Genomic DNA, 21,405 nt, shown 5'->3' on the forward strand with positions numbered 1-21,405 from the left:
TGTGCTCCCCCAGAGCCATTCCTGTCCCCTAGGGCTACATCTATCCCTGCAAAGACCACGCCTGTGTCCCTCGGTCTGCACCTGCCCCAGGTCTGACTCAGGCCCCTGGAGCTACATCTGCCCCCGCCATCCTCTCGAGTTCATGCCGCCCGGAGCCACATCCCTCAGCCCCTTCGCACATTTACATCCACTGTCACACCTGCACACACACCCCTTCGCCCCTCTGCACTCGCTCCCCTGCCAGCAGTGCCCTTGCCACCCCACCTCCTTCTGTGCCAGAAGCCCAGGTCCTTTGCAGAGCAGCTCCCCACACCCTGCCTGGATGGATGGAAGTGCGGGGGCAGCCAAGTGCTCACCCCGCTCCCCTGTCCCACTGTGACAGTGGTCTTATCAAGTCAGGGACCCTGGAGCCCAGCACAGGGCCAAGCACGCAGGAGGCGCTCAGTCAATGCTTAATGGATATATGAACTAAATGGTCCCTCAAAGCATCTTCTAGGAGAAGAAAACCAGGGAGGACTGGGCAGAATTCCCCCAACCCAGCTCCTTCCACAGGGTGAGACTGGAGCACAGAGGAGGCAAGCAACTTGCTCAAGATCACACAGCAAGTGAGAGGCCAGGATATTAGAAACTGGCCAGGTGCTTCCCATGGGTAAGGGCCGGGACACAGACCCAAGGGCTTGGGGGTGGCTGTGAGGCCTGTGCAGGAGGTGGCCAGCTAGGGCAGGACGGCCTGGGGCTGCCAGGGAGAAACATGTTCCCAGGCCCCAGAGCCTGCACCTTCCCTCCTCCATCATCTCCTGACTCTCGACCTTCCAGGGCAGCCCCCCAGGGCACACTAATCGCAGGTGGGGCTTCTCTCGGCACCCACGCCGCAGCCCTATTAATACCTGCTAGCATCCGGCCAGCCAGAGATGACCAGGGCTCCCAGCCCTCCACCCGCAGTCACCTGGGTTTATTTTTACTTCTGGGTTTATTTGGCTTCTGAAAATGCATGTGGATTTCCAGAAATGCCCCTGCCTCCCACCACACTTCCTCCAGCACCTGGGGAGTCATTCTAAGGCCCTTCCCCCTGCCCCCAGGGGCCTCTTCTCTGGGACAGTGACCCAGCGCCTTCATCCTCCCTCCCGGCTCAGGATACATCCCAGCTGAGCAGGAGGCCAGCAGTCGGGGCATATCTGGGCGGGGCGGGGTGTGCGGGTAGTGCTGGGCTTTGGGTGGGTACGGGGGGCGGAGTGCAGGGACTGGTGACTCAAGTGAGGAAAGAGAGCTCAGAAGGAGCCACTCCCGCCCCCGGGGCTGGCTGACCTGCGGACAAGAACATCCAGAGCCAGAACTTAGGGGACTGTGAGCTTCGAGGGGGCGGGGAGCAGCCTCTGCGCTGGGCTCAGAGCTGTCACGGGGCCTCTGAGGACTCCCCCTCCCTGGTATTTCTCTGCCTGAGACACACCCGTTCGAGTCAGCCCTTTTGGCTTTGGAGACCTTACTGATCTTCCAGAACCTCCCCGATCTGTCCCTGCAGGGACCGGGCAACGTCTCCGGGGGGACATCTGTTTTGCTGCAACTCAGGAGTCCAGGACGGGGTCTTTACCAAGTGGGAAAGGTGTGGGAGAGAATGGGGCCCAGAGCGGACGCTGGTCAGTGACGGGGAGGGAGTCACGTGGGGGCAGACAGGCAGCCTTGGCTGGGCCAACGGACAGAGGCCGCCTGAGGGCACGGGGGCTCTGACAGCGTAACCACATCTGCTGTCTCAGCTCCTCTGCAAATGCAGGGGCCATGCCTCCCCCGCAGGACCCAGAGCAGGAGATGTCTCCCCTCAGACCGGGGAACTTCGAGGTCTGGCCCATCTTGGCCCCCACATCCGTCTCCAAGGGTAGCAAGGGAACAGGCCGGAAGGCAGTGTTTCAGTGGGGCACTCAAGGGTCATCTTTAAGTGCCCCTGAGTTTCTGACTCAGACCCAGGGCAGACGTGCGGAGAGGTGGCTGGCCCAGGCTTTCTGCACTTACGGTCCTGGCACCCACAGCCCACTTGTCCCCGCTCTTCACACTCAAAGACTGGGGCCCAGGGAGGTGACGATACTTCCCACCATGACTGTGTGCCCCAGCCCAGGCCTCTCCCCACTACTCTGCATTCAATTCTCTAACAACACTCTTAGGCAGGTATCATTAGCTCTTTTTTTCAAGCCTAGAAAAGAGCCCCAGAGAGGTTGAGAAACTTGCCTGAGGTCATACAGCTAGCAGGATGTAGAGCAGGATTAGAACCTAGGTGCTGTGGCCCCAAGTGCATGGTCTTAGCCCCTCCATTAAAGCACTTGTTTACCATCCCTGATTGGTAGAATGGATGCAGGAAACAGGGAGGGGTATGGGGAGCCGTGCCATCAGCAGTATCCTGTGCCCCAGGCTGAGGGGTCTCCCAGCCCGCACACTCACTCCCGGACCCCAGCTCTCTGGATCCCAGGGTGGGGTCTGCTTGTCCAGGAAGGTCTCCAACAGGACCAGTGGCGCTCCCCAAGCCTGGCCCCCAGTCCCCCCACTGTCACCTGCCCTCACCTGATGTCATCCTCATTGGCGAAGATGATGACTGCCCTGGCGTTCGAGGTCTCCAGCAGGCGCCGGATGATCTTGTCGAACTCCCCCGGCTTGGGCTCCCGCGGTATCTTCACCGACTGGGCGATGCACACACCCCCTGCGGGAAGGGCACCAGTCAGCCTGGAGCCAGCAGGGGAGCCCAAGTCTCTCCCCACTCACGCCCAACACATGCTCACAGCAGGAGACCAAGTCTGGGGTCCCCCAGCCTGACTCCTAACCCCTGCGTCCTGATCTGCAGGCATAGGCTGTGCAGTCAGAACAGCCACAGTGCAAATTTTCATTCTACCACTCACTAGCAGGGTGACCCTGAACATGTCACTTAAGTTCTCTGTGCCTCAGTTTCCCCATATATAAAATAGGCTGCTGGCAAGAGGCAATACAGCATTGGGTTTAGGAGCTAGACTGCCTGGGTTCAAATCTCGGCTCTGCTTCTTACTGCTGTGTGACCTCAGGGCAGTTATGATACCTCTCTGTGCCTCACATACATCATCTATAAAGTGAAGATAATAATACTACCTACTTCATAGGTTGATATAAAGCTAAGTGAATTAATGCACACAAATACAGTAATATCTGGCACATAGGAAGTGCTTAGTAAGCATTGCTTATTTTCATTGTAACCACCTCATAAGGTTTTTTGGAAGAGTAAATCTGAGATCAGAGCAAACTGTCCACCCTGGGCCATTAGTGGCCCCACACCCACATCCACACACACCTCCCGGGGCTCTTGTCCCCAGGCCTTCGCTCATCAACAGGCTCCTTGGTGAGAGCAGCATGCACGGCTGCTGACTCAGACCACACATCCCGGGCAGTGATGCTGCACAGCTGGCCACAGTGCTCACCCAGGTCTTCCCAGCTTCCTTCCCGGGCTCCCGCAGGCCCCTCTCCAGCTCCTACCACAGCCCGGGCCCTGCAGGGTGCCTTGACCCCCGCCCCCCATCTTATTTGTGATCAGATCCCCAGCAGGGAGCTCCAGAAAGCCGGGAAGGCCATTCTAATGTGTAGCTTCAGCTGGAGGGGCCGCAGCAGCTCTGCCTGGGGTTGGGGGGCTTGGGAGCCCTCCTAGTCTCCTTCTCCAGCCCACGGTCTACCTGGCTGAGGCCCGGACGAGGGACAGAGGCCAGATCTCCTGCCTCGTGAGCTCCCTGCCCTGTAAGAGCCTGGCCCCAAGCCTGCAGGCGCATCTGGGAGGCAGAGCCCGTACCTTGCGGGCCCGGCTTCACACCCAGACACCCTGGGAGCACGTTCAACTTCACCCAGCCGGTTCCAGGCCTCAGATGGGTCTCTCCGTGCTGGTGGGGGACAAGTGTCCTTCAGATATTTAAATCCCACTGATCTGGTACAAAAGCATCGTGGACCACCGTTTCTAGCAGCAACCAGGTTTGACGGGTGAGGAAGCTGAGGCTCAGAGAAAAGTGGCTTGCCCAAAGCCACACAGTTCCCTGCCCCACTGGGGAAGAGTGGAGTCTCCAGGGCCCCCGGTGGCAGAGTCAGGGCTTGGTTGATGGAAAAGCATGAGGGACTATTCTTAATGAAGCCAGCCCGTTTATTAAGACTGCCACCCTCCTCTGGGTCCCACTCAGGGGTCTCAGCCCAGCTCCACCACAAGCAGGATCACAGCCAATGCCTCAAACCAGCCGCCTTGGCTGGGCACCCCTAGGCCTCCTAATGGCCTCCCGGCCCAGGCCAGGGCCACCTGAGGCTTCTGCACCTGAGCCCATGTCCCTCTGGAGGTGTCTGAGCTGCAAGGTGCTCAGGGTGTGGAAGGGTGCCCCAAGGCGGTGACACGCAGCTGAGTCTCAGGAGGAGGAGGCGTAAGCAGCCAGGTGGCGGGGAGTTCTGGGGAGAACAAGGTACGCCCACTAGAAGGCAGGCTGCCCTGTGCCAGGCGCCTGTCAGGCCTGGGGCCACGTGACACACACGCACTTTCACATCCCCGCCCCAGGAAGTTCTCACATCCCTGCCCCAGGAAGTTCTCACATCCCTGCCCCCTGGCCCTCTGCCCCCACCCTGACCAGCACCTACCTCCCTTACTTCTTGCCTCTTCCCCAGAGGCCAAGCTCCCCACGCCTCTCCTAAGACACCCAGAGAAGTCCCAAGCACTGGAGAAAAGCAGGTTACCAGGAGCTCATGGGGAAGGGACACAAGGAGCGAGGATCCTTGGGCAAGACAGGCCCCCCTCCAGGCCCGGGTCACAGAGAGCCAAGGGGACCCAGCCTCCTGCCCACAGTGCACTAAGGCAGCCGGGCGGGCCCTCAGCTCCCAGCTATACCCTCCATATGGTTCCTTTCCATTAGAAAGTGGGCCAATTGCGATGTTTCTCCCTGCATCTGGGGAGACAGATGGACAAGAGGAGGCTAGATGGGGGGTGAGGATGAGCCACCTGGCTCCAAGAAGAGGGGGCCCACAGGGCAGAGGGGAGGGAGGCAGGGGATGGAGTGAATTGTCCTCCATCAGGGAGAAACTCTTAGATTAAGTAGTATTTCTGGGCGATGCTCCCCTGAGAGGTTCCATGGGATGGGCCCGCCTGACACCCCAGGGCACGTGTTGCACGCTCCGTTTCGCTGTGAAGGAAGAATTAGGTGACCATGGCTCTGTCAGCTAGAACATGAGTGAGCCACAGGGTACTTGAGATGAGAGCAGGTCTGAGCAGGATGTGATATTCTAACAACCACAGGGAGGGGAGATGGGGGCGGGGGGTTATGCAGAGCTCAATAATACGAGTGAACGTTGACGGAGCGTCTAATGCGTGTTGAATGTTATTCTGCAAATTTTACATGGATTCACTCATCTGAGGTCAGTATCGTCAGTACAGCTCCAATTTATAGAGGAGGAAACTGAGGCTAAGAGAGGCTAAGGAGCCTGTCAGAGGTCACACAGCCAGTGAGTGGGACTGTGAACCAGGTCTGTGTCCAGAGCCCATCTCTGGTAGAGAGGGGAGGGCCTAGCGCACTGGGTCTCTGTCAATCCTCTTCTTTGGCAGCACCTCCCACTCCTGAAAAGACCCCAAGTCATATACCAAACCTGCCAGCCCTCCGTCACCATGGGGACCACGGTGGTGACGGTGGGGACCGTGGCTAACACTCCCTGGGACACCCTCTCCCCCAGGGAGGGCACACCTCTCCAAACCCTACTCCTTTCCCCCATGGCCCCTTCACTGGATAAAGTACGAATCCAGTTAAATGACACTGCTAGTCACGTAACCAAATTCAACCAGAGCAGCATGGAGCCCACTCCCTAACTCTGGCAGGGCCTGGAACCGTCCACAGCCCCCGGGCTCCAGGGGGAGGATCATAAGAAGGGAGGGGGCATGGGGGCGTCTATGGTTCCCCGGGGCCCCTGAGGCCCTCCTGGGTCCCCTTTGGCATGCCCCTCACTCCACACGCCAGCTGCCCAGCCCCCTGGCAAGCACCCAGACGCCAGGTGCCTGCTTTAAGCCTCACCACCCGCCAGGCCAGTGCCTCCTCACGCAGGGCCAGGGCGGGAAGCCACGGCTACTTGCCAAGAACATCAACGCAAATGGGCAATAGGGACCACGGAGACCTCCTGGCCCAAGTTGGACTGGGAGCAAGGAGACTGAGGCCAAAGAGGGCAGCACTTTGCCCAGGGGCACTCGGCAGCTGGGCCAGAGCCCACCTTGGATGAGGCTCTCGCCCCTGCCCCAGGGCTTTAGAATCCAGCCCAGCCCTCCCACTGCTTCCCACCTGCTGCGTCCCAGCATAAGCAGAGCCACCTGAACGAAAGCCCAAAACCCCGCAGCAAGTGCCAGGGCATCCCCACTCCTCCCTGGGCCCCACCAGCCCGCCCACCTCTCCTAGCTCTCCAACTCCCACCCCTGCCCTCACCCCAGCCCTGCAGTGAGTGCCCAGCCCACCCCAGGCGGCCCGAGCCTGCCCCATCTCCACACCTGCACCGTCCCACCCGTCTGAACTGACTAGTCCTTGCTCCCACCCCTCAAGGCCCCGCCTCTGCTACCAGCAAGCTGGCCACTGTGACACAGCAGCGTCCATTAGAGTGCTCCAGAGACCACGCTGACGTCCAGTGAAGCCGAGTGTGCCCGGCGCCACAGGCCAGCACGGCCCCTCCTCACCCCTGCCCGGAGAAGCCGCATGTGGCCCAGGAGAAGCGCACAAAGCCCTGCACCGCGGCGCTGACTGAAACAGCGAAACGACAGAAGCAGCCTAAACACGACACGATGGAAGCATGGATAAACCGCGGTGCGTTTGTACGATGCCGTTAAGAGAAAGAAAACAGCTCTCAAGGATCAGCATGACGGAATCCTGAAAACTTAACATTGACTGAGAAAGCAAATTGCAGCATGACTGTCCCAATTCTGCAGAGTTTAAAGACCAGTGCAATACGGCGTGTGATACACAGGGACACACGGGTATCTGAGCAAAAGCTGCATGAAGGCAGAAGACTTTGTTGTATTCATTAGGTTCTCCCCAGTTCCTAGAACAGTGCCTGGCACACAGCAGGTGCTCAATAAATGCTTGCCAAATGGCTAAACAAGGACAAGAAGGGAACCACCAGCATCAGAGTCACGGTTACTCGAGGGAGGGAAGGAGAGGAGCCCGACTGAGGAGGGCTCCACAGGCGTGGATTCCCAACAACCCACATTCCATTTCTTTAAAAACTAATCAGAAGCAAATAGGACAAAATGTGAATGCTTGGTGAATCTGGACCCCGGAATCCAGGCCAGACAGAACTGCCAGACACGAGCGACAGGGAAGGCATCCTGCTCCTCACACACCGGGCCTCACTTCACGCATCTGTGAAATGGGGCCACGCGGCCATGCCCGGCCCAGGGGCGTCCACAGGACACTGGAGGGGAGGTGCGAGGGGAGCCTGTCTGGGGCCGCCCTCCTCCTCCAGCCGTCTGGCTCCTGAAATCCTATCTTCTCGCCCCGACTTGAACACGAAATGGAGAAAAACTAGTAAAACTTGATATCGGTCTCCTGCTGTATTCTGCACCCTTTCCATTTGCTGTCTGGTGACCTTCCCCAGTGTTCTCAGGGTCCGGCTGATGGATATGTGTCAGTGTCTGCCTCCAACTGCACCCCTCACGGGCAGGGCTGGGTCTGCATGTTCATTCATTCATTCATTCAAGTGTCCTGCTCGGTTCCTGGCATAATCAGTCCTTAAAGAAACAATAACAAGTGGGACCCCTTCCTTGGGAGCTCAGAGTCTAGCTGGGAAAGCAAGACCAAAAGAGAGAGCAATTGGCTGGAGGAGAAGCACAAGGGGACAGCACTCCTGGCCAGCGGGAGCACACCAGGGACAGAGGAATATGCCCCGGGTGCCAGCCCACTGTGCGCTTCCCAAGACAACACACAGTGGACAACAGCCCTGCCCCATCTACCACCACCTTCCCTTCCCTGGGCCAACAGACATTTACTGCCCACCCAGGATGTGCCTGGCACGGTTCAGATGCTGGGATGCAGCCGTGAGCACAGAGCCCACCCTGATGCAGCTCCCGTCACAGGGCAGGAGGGAGGGAGAGCATCTGGGAGTCAGGGCAGAGGAGGAAGCAAGCAGGGTGATGTGAAGGAGGGAGGCCAGGGGCTGCACCCCCTCTCCAGCAGGTTTCGTCCGAGGACAGGAGGCTCAGGCCTGGCCCCACAGCTGAAGGCAGATTTGGGCTCTGCCCTGACTTCTCTCTAGGGGCTGCGGCCTTGCCTAAGAGCCAGGAACTGGAAACACTTAGGACTTCCCACCCTCCAGTGAGGGCGCATTGCTGAAATGACCTCGTTTCTCTGTCCTCCACTGCCTGGGAGGGTGTGCGCCTGGCTCCCCTCATCAGCGCAGAGGCTCCAGGGAGCTTGTTTGAGGGCTGGCACACGGAAACCTGCAGGCACTAAGGGACAGCAGGGGGAGTCGGTCAGCTCAGTCTCCACTGGAGGAGTCTCCCTGATGCGCCCAGGGACCTGCGTTTACACAGCATGATCAGTGCCCCTGTGCTCAGCTTCCTCCTCCTCCCAGCACCTCCCCGGCCCCCACCGGCAGGCTGTCCCCACTCCACTGTCTAAACAAGTCCTCCCCACCATGCTGCGAGGCCAGCCCCTCCAGGAAGTCCCCAGATGCCTTCATGGCACCCGCACTTTTAGCTGTGCCCTCCCTGGTGGCCCAGTTAGGCAGAAGCCCACCTCCATGTAGGGGGCTGTCGGGAGACCTGGGCCCTCTTGTTCCTGCCCTGAGCTCCCAGCCACATCCTCCAGACTTGGGCATCCCTCTCACCTCCTTCCTTCATTCTCTCACTCACCAGGAGACCTATTCTTGCCAGGCCCTGAGTCACGGTTTGGGCCCCAACCCTGACAGGGGCCAGCCCACAGGCAGTGGGGCAGGTGGAGAACGGCCCAGACCCTCTGGGCCAGGTGACCAGGATAGGGCACCACATCCACGGCTCCAGGGGACTCCATGCCACGCCCTGTTGCTCCAGCGCCTGGACCTGGGCTCACACTCCACATCCCAGGCTGCTCATTCTGCCCAACCAGCACCCAGAACCCTGGGCTCCAGACCCAGGAGGAGAAGAATCCTCCTCCAGAGTTTCCAGCAATTTCCCTGCAGCCAAGCAGTGCAGGGGGCACAGCCAGGCCCAGGCTCACAGTCCGAGCAGCAGTGACAGGTTCCAGGAGGCCCGCAGACATGGGCACCCCCTTTCTCTTTCCCTTTTTTTTTTTTGGCCTTTTAAATTTAAAAAGGGAGAAAAACAATGAAAAGACAAATTTTAGGAAATCGAGTGGAAAAATCTACATTACAGCAAAATGCGAAGGCAGCAAATTGCAACATAGAGAGAAATGAGGGAGTTATACAACCAAGGGCGGGGGGGTCCCCCAGGCTGCCCTAGGTTCCTGGGAGAGAAGGAGGTGGGGGGAAGGCATGAGGGAGGCTGGGAGTCACCCTGGACCGTATGGCCTGTCATACACATGCACGCACACACACAGGCCTTCTCTCTTTTCCTCCCACTCCAGAAGCCAGGCCCTCCCCCTAAATCTGCTTAGGAAAGGGAGCTACTCAGATGGGTGGGTGCTAATAAGGCGCTACCTTGTTTCCAACTGGGAAGGAAGCCCCTGCCTGAATAAATGGAGCTGTCTTGGTGGATTCTGGCAGCAGAGCGGCGGTCAGAAGTGTTTTGAGGTCCAGAAGATGCCCAGGCCCTAAGCGATGCCCCCCAACCTGCGGCTGTTCCAGGGTGAGCAGGGCTGGGGGGACGGTAATGGGGGACCCTGATTCCAGCCAGCTCTGGCTCCAGCTGGGCCTGGGGCTCCTCAGGGACCTCGAGGCCTCTCTAGGGGGTGGCTTGGGCCTGGTCCATGGCCCCCAACCCCTTCTGGCTCCTGCTCCCAGCTCTGCTCCCCACACTGCAGCCTCTTGCTAAATCACAAATCCATCCGACACATGGCTCCCTGCCTACAACCCTCAGTGACTCCCTTTGTATGTGTGTGTGTGACACTTGAGACCTACATCTTCTCCTCAAGTCTGCCACATCCAGCTCACTCAGTCTCTACCAGGATCCGCCATCCAACCACATCTGCTTCCCAAACAGGCCTGTGCAGAGGTGGCTTCCTGGGTCAGGAGTGCCCCGACCTGGGGCCGGTGAGTGACCCCCTGCAGCCCTTCCCTCGCTGGGCCTCAGTTATCTCCTTGGCATCTGTCTCTGCATGGGGCTTACGGGGCCTAGCACGCATCCTGTACCTGTTCGGGTCAGGCGGTGATCCACGTGTGCTGGGTGAATGAGCCCCTGAGCACCCAACCGACAGGAACGGAAGGGGCAGCATGGCAGGAGCCGCTGGCACGGGCGTGGGGGCAGAGGCTCCATAGGAATCCAGGGTGGGCACCTGCTCAAACCCTCCCACCTCCTTGGGGAGGCTCCCTGACCCCTACAGTCCACTGTGACCTCCCCCCTGAGCCACGACCTGGTCACACCAAGTGCCAGACGTCTGTGTGCACAGGCACTTGGCACCCATTTGCCCCTGGCACCCACTCAGTGCCGGGCTCTGGGCCACAAAGACAATCCACGCATGGTGTCTGTCCTCACAGGACTGGCCAGGGCTGCACGCTTACTGGCGTGCTGGGCGTCTCCCAGTCCTGCCTTCTACTAGGGTTTTACCTCCCCTCGATGCAAATTCCCTCCTGTGAGCACTCAGGAAATGCACACGCAAAGGAAGGGCAAGGGAAGAAAGGTGGAAGACAGCTGTGCAATGGGAGGGGCCCCCAAGGCCCAGGGCCGAAGATGGCTGGGCCAGCGGAGAAGGGCATGAGGTCGTACACTCTCCTCCGTGCTGCAGCCGAGGGCGCTCTGGCCGGCGGGGGGCAGTGGGCCCACTGGTGAGAGGTGTGGCTGGAGCCAGGAAGACCCAGGTACTAAGGGACAATGCAAGGGGGGCCGTCACCCTGGTTTCCTGCCACGAAGTGTCTCCCTGACGCACCCCATCAAAGGTTTATGCAAAGCAGGAATATCACACCTGTGGTCACCTTCCCCTCCCCTCCAGCCTGTGGCAGAGGAGAGGATGCTGGCTCCACTGCTTCCCGGCTGTGTGACTTTGGACAAGTTATTTAGTCTCTCTGAGCAGCACCCTTCCCATCTGTAAAACGGGGAACGACTTAAAGAAACTCCACCTGGTAGAGTTGGAGTGAGGGCCAAATGTGATGGTGTTTGTGAGGGCCTGGGTCTGCCTCCCGGAGCCAACGCCCCTAGGGAGTGGGCCAGGCCTGTGGGGGGGGGGGCGGGGGGTGCTGAGGCAGGAGGGCAGGAGCTGGGAGGACAGGACCACATCACTCAGCTCCAGTCAGGACTCTGGGCTGGGGGGTCTGCTCTGGGGACTAGGGACACTAACCTGGGAACTGTCCCTGGTGATCAGGTGCTGGCCAGACCGGGGGCCTTAGCCTGGAGGCAGAACGCACATCCTTTCTTTCCTGCACACCCTCAGTGCCCACCCCCACACTTCCAGCCCTGAACACACACACACACACACATCCATGGTGACACACACCCTCACAAAATCACATACCACACACCACCACGGCCTCACACGGTCTCACGGTCACAAACCCTCATGCAGAGACACACAGCCCCACCCACCACCCACAGCCCCACCCCATCACAGGCGTGAACCTGGCAACAACCTCATACAGCCTCACAGCCACAAGGACACGCACACAGCCACACACAGGTACCGACACACCGTCACACCTCACACAATCCCACAGCTGCAGCCACACAAGCTCAGGCAGCAACCACACGGCCTCACACAGCCACATTCCACCACACCCGACCTCCCACAGTCACATCCTACACATAGTCACAGAGCGACAAACCCGAGCACACAAGTCATGGAAAGCCCCGCTTGTCACGTGTGCACGCAACTCTAACTTCAGACAACTGCCCGGGGGCACACACACACGTATCCCCCTACACAGCCACACACACACACACACAGCCACACACACCACACACACCACACAGCCTCATATGATAACCCTGCCCGACCACACCCACCCATATGCCATCAAGCACAACTACCAGCAGCCCTACAGTGAGCCGTCACCACGCGCCCCTCACACAGCCCCACGTCTCACAGATCCACACCTGTGCGCAAGGCACCCCCCCCCAGGCCCATCCTCCTCTGAAGGTAGAAAGGCCTCCTTCCTGAATCTCCCCGATTTACCTGAAATCCCTTCACATGAAGGCACCATGAGGTCCCCCTGCAGGCCAGCCACCAGCACCTCCCAGGTCATCCGCACCTCCCAGGAGCCAGGCCAGCCTGGGCCACACCTGAGCACTGGTCCAGAGGTGGGCCTGGCTGGGAGTGCTGATGTGGGGTGGGCTAGTGACTGGGTGGAGAGGTCCAGCACCTTCTCTCATCCAACAACTACTTATGGAGCAGCCTCAGGGGCCCCAAGGAGGTGAAGTCCTGTCTTCCTCTGAAACCCTCTCCCTCTGCCACCAGGCCCTCCACTCACGCCCAGCCCTGGCCCTTTGGGGAACTGGGCCGGATCTGCGGGTGCAGGGGGCACAGCCTCAGAGAGCTGGCCTGCATGACTCAGGAGGCTGAGTCTGGGCGCAGGTGGGGCCCACGTCCCCTGTCAATCACCTACTTGCTCCAGATCAAAGCCAAGTCGCCCAGCATCTCTGAACCTCCGAACCTCCGAACCTCCATTCCCACATCTGAACGGGGATGGCCTTACCCCACCTCCCAGACACTGCAGAGTTGGTGTGAGGATTAAATGGATCACCTGTGACAGGCCCAGGCCCTGGGGGCATATTTTGGGGAGCGGGAGGATGCAGGGTTTGGGGGACCAGTCAAGGCAGCTGTGGGGCTCGGGGCCTCTGAGCTGGGGCTGTTGTCCCCTCCCCAGGAAGCTGCCAGGCAGCGCAGTGGTGTTCAGAGCTGTATTATTCATGGCACTCAGCTCTGAGCAGAGGGAAATTGCTGAGTGATCGACCTAATATCTTAACACAAACCCATTTAGGCAAAACACCTTTGAAGCGAGAAAGGTGGGAAAAAAATAGAAAAGGAAGCTAAGGTGTTTGGAGGCAGGTGGTGTCCAGACGGGACTGAGGGGGACAGGCACAGAGCGATGGCTGGTTCCTGGCTGCCCCCACCCCAGGGAGACCCCTGCCCAGCCCAGTCCCCCATTCTCAGCCTTCCCCTATTCTCAGTGGCCATGGCTGGCGTTCTTCGACCGAGGGAGTCCCACCCGGTTCTAAGGTTTGGTTCAGAGAAGGGGAGTCTGCCCGAGGCTCTCAGAGCAAATCAGAGGACAGCGGACAGCGGGACCCAGGACTGCCGCGAGTTAGTTCAGAGTCCTCTGCCGGGAGCCACTTACAGAACAAGACCCCAGCCCTCCGCCCCATCTGCCCCCAGCTCCAGTGACACACCTGGGCGGTGAGGTCACACAGCAGCTCTTTGGCCCCCTCCTCAGCCTCACAACCCACCCTCTCCCAGAGCAGGACCACTCTCTCCAACTCAGCTCAGGCCTTCCCACCCTTGAGCCTTTGCTGGTCCCTCTGCCAGAAATACCCTTCCTGCTTCTCCACCTGCCCAACCCACCCAGCCCAGGGACCCACCTTCTCCTCCTCTTCCCCAAGATCCTCCCCTAAGGCAAAACTCATCACCGCCCACTTAGGCTCCCATCTCACCCCTCTCTGTGGGCACTCACCATCCTCTGCCCATGCTGTGGTCAGTTTTAAAACTCTCATGCTTCAGGGCATGAGGGCAGGAGCCAGGTTCCTGAGTTCATATCCCAGCTCTGCCACTTCTTAGCTGTGTGACTTTAGACAAGTTACTTAACCTCTCTGGGCCTCACCGCCTCAGAGTGTGAAGAATAAGTGAGTTAATACACATAAGGTGCTTAGAACAGTGCCTGGTGCATAAGTACTCAATAAATGTTTGCTACTACTATAATATTATTGTCAGTTTCCTCCATCAGCCTATAAGCCCCTTCAAGGGGAGACCGGGTCTTTCTCATTCCTAACTCCCCAGTTTCCAGCAGAGTGCCAAGCAACATTGGTGAACTGAGCCCAATTTCCAGCAATGTTGTCTGCCTGGCCTCTTCGCCCCAGGCCCCCTGCAAAGAGGAGCCAGCACTGGGCTGGTGGTGGAGACCCCCATGTGGGGCAGAGGCATGGAGAAGATGACCTCTGGCCACCCCTAGCAGGAAGCGAGGCTCAGTTGAGCAGCGAGGGGCCGGGGTTAGGGGCTGACAGCTGGGTCTTGGTTTGGCCCAAGAGGGGCAGACAGCTGCAGGCCGGGATGAAATATTTAGGAGCCCACATCCCAGGAAGTGGAAACTGACAAGCAAAATGAAATGTTGAGATGTAATTACCCAGGTAGACCAAGCATGTCTCCCGCCAGCGGCGGGCTCAGCGCCCCCCACCTGCCACAAGCAGGCGTCGGGTAATGAAGTCCTCCTGGACCGTCCCCGCACCAGCCCTCGCCCCCTCCTCCTCCAGCCAGGGCAGGGGGAGGGGACGGCAAAGAGCTCGGCTCTGGCTCCTCCAAGCCAACCTTCGTGACGGCAGGACAGGACACGCAGGGAACCGGGTGCATGGGTCCAGCCTGGGCACGGGATGCACTTGGGGCGACCCCTTCACCCCACCAGGCCTCAGCTTTCTCAGCCAGAAAATGGGGCTGCTGCCCCATGCCAGGGAGGGAGGACCCAGACAGTGGATATGAGTGTGCCCCACAAATTGGCCTTGGTGGCAGACAGTGGTGAGGGCGGTGGCCTCCCACAGCGAGGACAGCAGCAAACACCAACCTGATCCAGCGTGCCTCATACGAGAGGCTTTCCTGAGGCGCTGGGCTGCCTGGCACTTGGGTCAGTAGGAGCTGATGGACGAAGGTCAGTGGTTGAGGCCCAGATATGAGCCCTGAGCTGGAGGAGTGATCACCTCACCCCAAAAAGCACTGCCCCAGGCTCTCCCAGCACTGTTGGGGAAAGGCTTGGGGCCCCACAGCCTGGAGGCCTGCCTGGCCACCCCTGAGAGTAGAGAGTAGACAGGGACCAGGGAGGAAGGGAAAAGGGCCCCAGGCCTGGATCCTGGGAGCAGCCCCGAGCCCGCCTGAGGAGGGCGTCCAGGAGGAGGTGGGGAAGGGGTGCCCAGCAGACCTCTGTCCTTCCTATACTCCAGAGCTGGGGAAGGGGCGGCTACCGTCTGCTGGTTTCTCTCAACAGGCATTCGGGGTGCGACACGTGTGCACAGTGTGGAACCGCCCCATGGTGCAGTACAAGGGATATCCTGGGAACGTGGGCACTAAATGTCAGCAGGGACCCATGTCATTGTGATGTTTACACTGACATTTAAATGCCCCCAGGTGGGACTGCCCAGAGCTGAGAGCTCCTTTCTGATCTGAACCAGAGCCCAGAGAGGGGCCATGATCTGCACAAGGCAGTCCAGGACGTGTCACTCACCCACATGCTGCTGCGGCCGCTCTCCAGACTGGCTCTGTGCCTGAGGCAGGTCCAGCCCCACCTGGCAGCGGCCAGCTGACCCCTCGGGCCCTAACCCATGATGCACCCCGACTCCTGTCTACACCATCTCACCAGACCGGAGCCCCACGCCTGCACACAAACCTCAGCCTGCCCAGCCTGGCCCCCCAACTCGCCACCAAAACTCCAGTCCTACCCCATCACTCCCCTCCCTCGCACCTTCAGTGGAAGGGAACTCACCTCCTTCAGGGCAAAGTCCAAACTCCTCAGCCCAGTCCTGAGGCCCTGCAGCCTCATCTCCCACTGCTCACACCTCCAACAGCACCTGCGGTCTCCAACACACACCAGGGTGTTCCCAGCTCTGAGCCTCTGCCGAGACTCTTCCCTCTGCCTTTATGCAACTCCTCTTCCTAGACTCCTTCAAGTCACCTCCCGTCCGTCCTTGAGGATTCAGCTCAGGCCCCTTCCTCCAGGAAGCCTTTGTGGGTGACCCCCGGCTCCTTCTCCCCTGGGTGCCCACAACAATCCCAACGTCTCCATTGCTGCACTGAGCACAGTGAATGGAAATTATTGGACTAGATGTGTCTGTGCCCACCAGCCTCTGACCTCCAGGGAGATGGCTGCTGCCGGCCCCACTGCTGGACACAGAGCATGCATTGATTCAGCAACAACTGACAAAGCACCCTCCAGTGCCAGGTGCGGTCCTAGACACTGTGAGGACGGTCAAGAATAGGACAGACAAGAATCCTGCCCTCGAGGAGCTGACATCCACCTAGAAAGTAGATGACAGATGCTGAGGAATGAAAGCATGAACGAACATATGAAGGAATGAACAGACTAAGTAATTAATGAAGAGCTGGCCTATCGTCCAGATCGTCTCTTGGCCCCGTCTCCAGTTCCTGTCCCTCCGCCTTCCTCCTCCTGATTTCCCCCAGTCACTCTGGCGCCCCATCCTTCGTCTCCTCCTTCTTCCTCTCTCTAACACACACGCACACTGCTCCCCGTTACTCCATGGCCCCTCACGTTCATGCAGCACTCCTTGGTTGAATAATTTTTGCACGTGTTCTCTCATTAGCTCCTCCCAAGTAGATATTATGACCATTGTACAGATAAGGAAACTGAGCCCCACAAGTGAGAACCGAGTCCCAGCACCTCCACCTCCCTTTTCCCCAGCCCCTCCTCTCTGCCTTTCTCTCCCTCTGTCCCACCTTCTGGGATGGACTGGCAAGTTGCCTCCTCTCTCTGAGCCTGTTTCCTTATCTGTAACATGGGGCAGGCCGGCCCTGGGAGACGGTACATGGGACCCGTGCTTCCCCCTCCCCCCGCCCCCGCAGTCCCCACTGCATCCCTCCTCCAGTTTCATTCTCCTCCCTCCCTCCTCTCTTCTCTTGTTTGTCACTCTGTCCTCCTTCCCCCCATCCCAAGGCCTCCCTGGGGCCCCAAGACGCCTGCAAGATGGTCATTAGCTTTCCTTCTGGCTCATTAAAAATGAGAATTTGCATAGAATATCCATATGATCATTCTGTCTACAGCAAAATGGGGCACGGATATGATGCACCATGCAAGTTGAGAGAAAAGGAGGGTGGTCACAATGGGAGCGGGGAGAACCCCCACCAGGAAAGGGCCAAGTGCTCACCCTTGGGGTCTGAGGCCTCAGAGGCAGCCCCTCACCCCCTCCAGCCCTTTCTCAGCCTTTCTGATGGCTAATTCATCTGTTTTTGTCATTCTTACAACAACCAGCAAAGTAGGGACTACCATTATCCCCATTTTACAGATTGAGAAACTGAGAGCCAAACAGGAACAGGGGCTTGTCCAAAGACACACAGTAAGTCCATGGCAGTCCCAGGGGGCAGCCCTCTCTGCCATGGGCTGGCCCACCCCGCTCATGGTGGCCTACTGCTCTCTCAGGAATGCCGCCCCTCACTCTCAGAAGGAAGGCAGCATGAAGGACCAAACTCAGTCAGCAGCTCCACTACCCAGGATGCCCTCCCGTTCCCCCAGGATGATCCACCTGTTCTTCAAGGCTCTCCTTCCATCGCCCCTCCCCTAGGAAGCTCCCCTCCCCCTTCGCGCCCTGGCCTCCCCCTCCCAGCAACAACAGTTCAGCCAGACGCCCGGATTTTTGGAGACAACTGCTTTCAAACCTCTCATCTCAGCTATATAATTGCATTCAGACCTGCCTAATCCCGAAAAGGATTCGCAGCCGTGCCCAGAAATAAACATATTTGGCTCAAAAGGAAATTGATAACAAAATCGAGGGGAAAGGACCTGCACTTGACAGAGGAGGCTTCGCTCAGCGTCCACAGACTGGCCGAGAGCTGGACGGCTGTTTGTCGGAGCCCAGACGCTTCTCCGGACGCCCGGCCTTAGGGCCAGGGCCGCTCTCCCTGGTGCTGAAGCCAGGCGTGCCTGGGTCGCGCCGCTGCCCTCCGCCCAGGCAACCCGGGAGCCAGTCCTGCGGGCTCCAGCTTCAAAATACACTCCAAATCTGTCCCTTCTCACCACCCCACCCCGTGGTCCAAGCATGGATGACGGTGGGCCTCCTCACCGGCCTTCCTGCCTCAGCCGCACAGTCTATTCCACAACAGCCAGAGGAACATTGCCCAAGTCATCTCACGTTCCTCCTCTGCTCACAACCCTCCAATGGCTCCCATCTCACTCAGAGCAAAGGCCAAAGTCCTCACCGTGGCCCACAAGACCCACGTGCTCTGTCCCGCCTCTTCTGCTTCTCTCCCTCTCGCTCATTCTGCTCCCATTTCTTGGCTATGCCCCAAATGCCAGGTAGCCTCCCACCTGGGGGTCTTTGCCCTGTCTGGCTCGTCTGCCTGGGGCACTCTCCCCGCAGATGTCCACATGGCTCACTCCCTCACTGCATTCGGGGCTGTGCCCGAATGTCCTCTCTGCAGACGGGCCTTTGCTAACCCCTTGTATGCAACAGTCTCCTCCACCTGCCCTCTTCTGTCCACATACACTGCTTTATGCTTCTTCATAATGATGCCCATCAGCTCCCATCAGAAATTCCAGTATATAGTCATGTATTTACTTGTCAACTGTAAACTGCGTCTGGCCTTCTCCCCAAATGTGAACCCACAAGGCCAGAGATCTTTATCCGTTTAGTCCACCGCTGTATCCCCAGGGTTCTGGGTCAATGCCTGGCACACAGTAGGTGCTCAATAAATATTTATTCAGCAAATGAATGAATTACTGTGCAGAGGCAAGAGATGAAAGGGCTGAAGAGCAAAAGGAAGAAATGACACCCCCCCCCCGACTCCCCACCGGCCACATCCCCACGGAGCAGGCTCTGTGTGGCTTGGAGGCCTGGACTCTGTCCTCTGAACCCCGGAAAACCCCAGGAGCATGAGGAGAGCCAGCACTGAAGGAGCGACCGCTAGAGGACGCATCCCTCTCCACTCCAGGGCCTGTTACGCTCACTTTTAGACAGGGCCCCTCCCAGGCTCATACACGGCCACACAGGACACGGCGACTCCTGTCACATGCACTCACACACACACACTCCCCATCACAGGAGCTGCTCCACCTCGTCCTTTCCTGGCTGAGAGAACCTCTGGCCTCTGTGGGGGGTCGTGTGCCCCTAGGTTCATTAATCTGAGTGACCCACCAGTGCGTCCCCGGAGAAGGCCATGAAAGGAATCAAATCCCTCATTAAAGGAGGGCTCCCCTTCCTTCCCTCGAGCTCCAGCACAGGGCACGTACACGAGTGCAAACCCCAGCTCTGCCACTGACCAGCTGGGAGGGCCTGGGCAAGGCCTCGGGCAGCCTGGGCCACTGTCACCTCCCCTGTAAAATGGGGACAATTCTCAAGACGGCCATGCAGGGGCCGAGGCTGGGGCCAGGGCCTGGCAGCTTCTGTGAGGACCGTTAATGAGACGTTCCTAGAAATACGTATATTAAAACAAAAGGGGGTCCAGGGCTCTTCACAAAGGGCAGGCCAGGCTGCTGAGGGACTGATGCAGGAGGCAGAGCCTGGGAAGAGGGCTGGGTGGGTGGACACAAGGGGAAGACGGCTGCGGGCATCCCTCGGTGTGTCCATGTCATGAGCCCATAGAAGAAGGCACACAGCTCCTTCCTGGTCTCACAAGGAAGAACTGCAGGCTCAGAGAGGGGAAGGGACTTGCTGAGGTCACACAGGAGTAGGGGATGGGACTGAGACAGGGATCCCACCCAGGACACTCAGCACCCCGTACCAGCCTGAAGCAGGGAGCCTCGGGGTAGGGAAGGAGGAGAATGGGGAGCCCGCAGGGTCCTTCCAGAGCTGCAAACAATGAGTGGGATGGGCTTGCTTTAGCTACATCTCCAAGGAGCTCAGAGTAGGGGACTCGGGTGCTGGGGACCCGCCTCAGATAGGAAAACAGCCTGAAATCCAGCAGTCAGCAGAGGGGTGAAGAGGGTTCCTGGAGGTCAAGGCCACAGCTGGAGGGGGAAGGGCGGGAAGGTCAATGCCTTCACTTCACCGCTGGTTCCTTAATGAAGGGAGGAAATCGGGAGGGATCCCCGTCCGTCCACGGGAGCCTGGGAGGAGAAAACCCAGTGTGTGCCCAGAGAAGAGGCTCAGGAGTGGGAGAAGAAAGAAACTCGGGCAGGAAAGTGAACTTGAAGAAAATGGGGTTCAAACCAGGTTTAGAGATTCATCTGTCAAAAGGATCAGAGTCCAGAAACCCAAGAGGCCGAAAGTGCTGAGGAAGCAGGTTGCTGTGGATGTGGCTGCCCCGTGGGCTCAGGTCTGGGCCCAAGAACAACAGACACACCGGAAGCCAGAGGCCAACCCCGTGGTACCTGGACCGCATGTGACAAGACAGATAGAAAACCCAAGAGAGGTGGGTAAGGGATGTGAGGACCCACGTCATGTCATGAGGGGCCTCAGAGGTCCCCTGACCCATCACTTTCACATTGGTGATGAGGCTGAGGCTCAGAGAGGGAAAGTGACCAGCTCAGGGTCACACAGCCACCCAGAGACGGAGCCAGGACTAGAACTGGGCCCCAACTTCCCTACTCTGGTTAATGATGATGACAACCGACACATTTCACAGCTCAGTGCAGGGCCCAGACCGTGCTAAGTGCTCCACCTGTGTTAACTCACTTAATGCACACAGCAACCTATACAGGAGATACTATTAATATGTCCATTTCACAAGGTGGAGCCTGAGGCCCAGAGGCCTCAAGTGACTCCTCAAGGCGGCACAGCTCACAGTGGCAGAGCAGGCACACAGGCTCTTAACCACTCCACTCTACTGTGTCATCCAGAGGACAGGATTCAAAAGGCCGAAGCCACAAAGGGGCTACAACCAGCAGAGGGAAATTTTTTTAAACGCCAAAGAAATCTTCAAACATGTTCCCCAAAGGAGGCCGGTGAAAGGAAATGCTGCTTCCTGTCCAGGAGGGAAGGGATGCAAATTCAGGGCAAAAAGGGCTTGGAGTCTAATGTCTTCCTCCTGTCATTCCGTCAAGCTCAGAGGTGAACTCGGATGGGAGCTTGTCCCTGTCTTGATAGGCCGGGGCGAACACATCAGAGACGAGACAGAGAGAGCAAGAGCGGCCCAATGACACCCAACCCAGGGGACTCACAAAACCAAGAGATGTCAGCGCCCCGCCACAGCCCAGAGTGGCAGAGAAATCAGAATGGACAAGTGAAGTCCCTGAGGCAGGCCAGGCCAGCGCGGGGTTCATCTTCATAGCGGGATAGAGATTGACCTGGCAATCACCGAGCAGTCACATTATTGCCAACACCTTGCCAATCTCTCAGTGCCTGCCTGGAGACCCAGCTGGCACATGGTGGGCCTCATGGCTCAGTGGGGAGCGCCCACGCCAGGTCCACTTAATTTCCACCCACAGCAGAGTGACGGGTGGCAGACCAGGGAGCAGAAGATG

General features: G+C 58.7%; 1 protein-coding gene across 8 annotated transcripts in view; it reads right to left on the minus strand.

The window, feature by feature from the left end:
- GRM4 (glutamate metabotropic receptor 4) overlaps positions 1-21,405 on the minus strand; it is a 116,101-nt gene that overhangs the window by 33,158 nt on the left and 61,538 nt on the right. For 7 of the 8 annotated variants that reach the window (XM_070585840.1, XM_070585841.1, XM_070585842.1 and 4 more), the window contains one exon: positions 2,548-2,683. The exons of the other annotated variant lie outside the window; for it this stretch is intronic. In XM_070585840.1, the coding sequence (XP_070441941.1) occupies positions 2,548-2,683 (136 nt within the window). The remainder of the gene's footprint in view (positions 1-2,547; positions 2,684-21,405) is intronic. 8 annotated transcript variants of the gene reach the window in all.

The sequence above is a fragment of the Equus przewalskii genome, chromosome 19 (genome assembly GCF_037783145.1).
Source record: "Equus przewalskii isolate Varuska chromosome 19, EquPr2, whole genome shotgun sequence".
Lineage (NCBI taxonomy): Eukaryota > Metazoa > Chordata > Mammalia > Perissodactyla > Equidae > Equus > Equus przewalskii.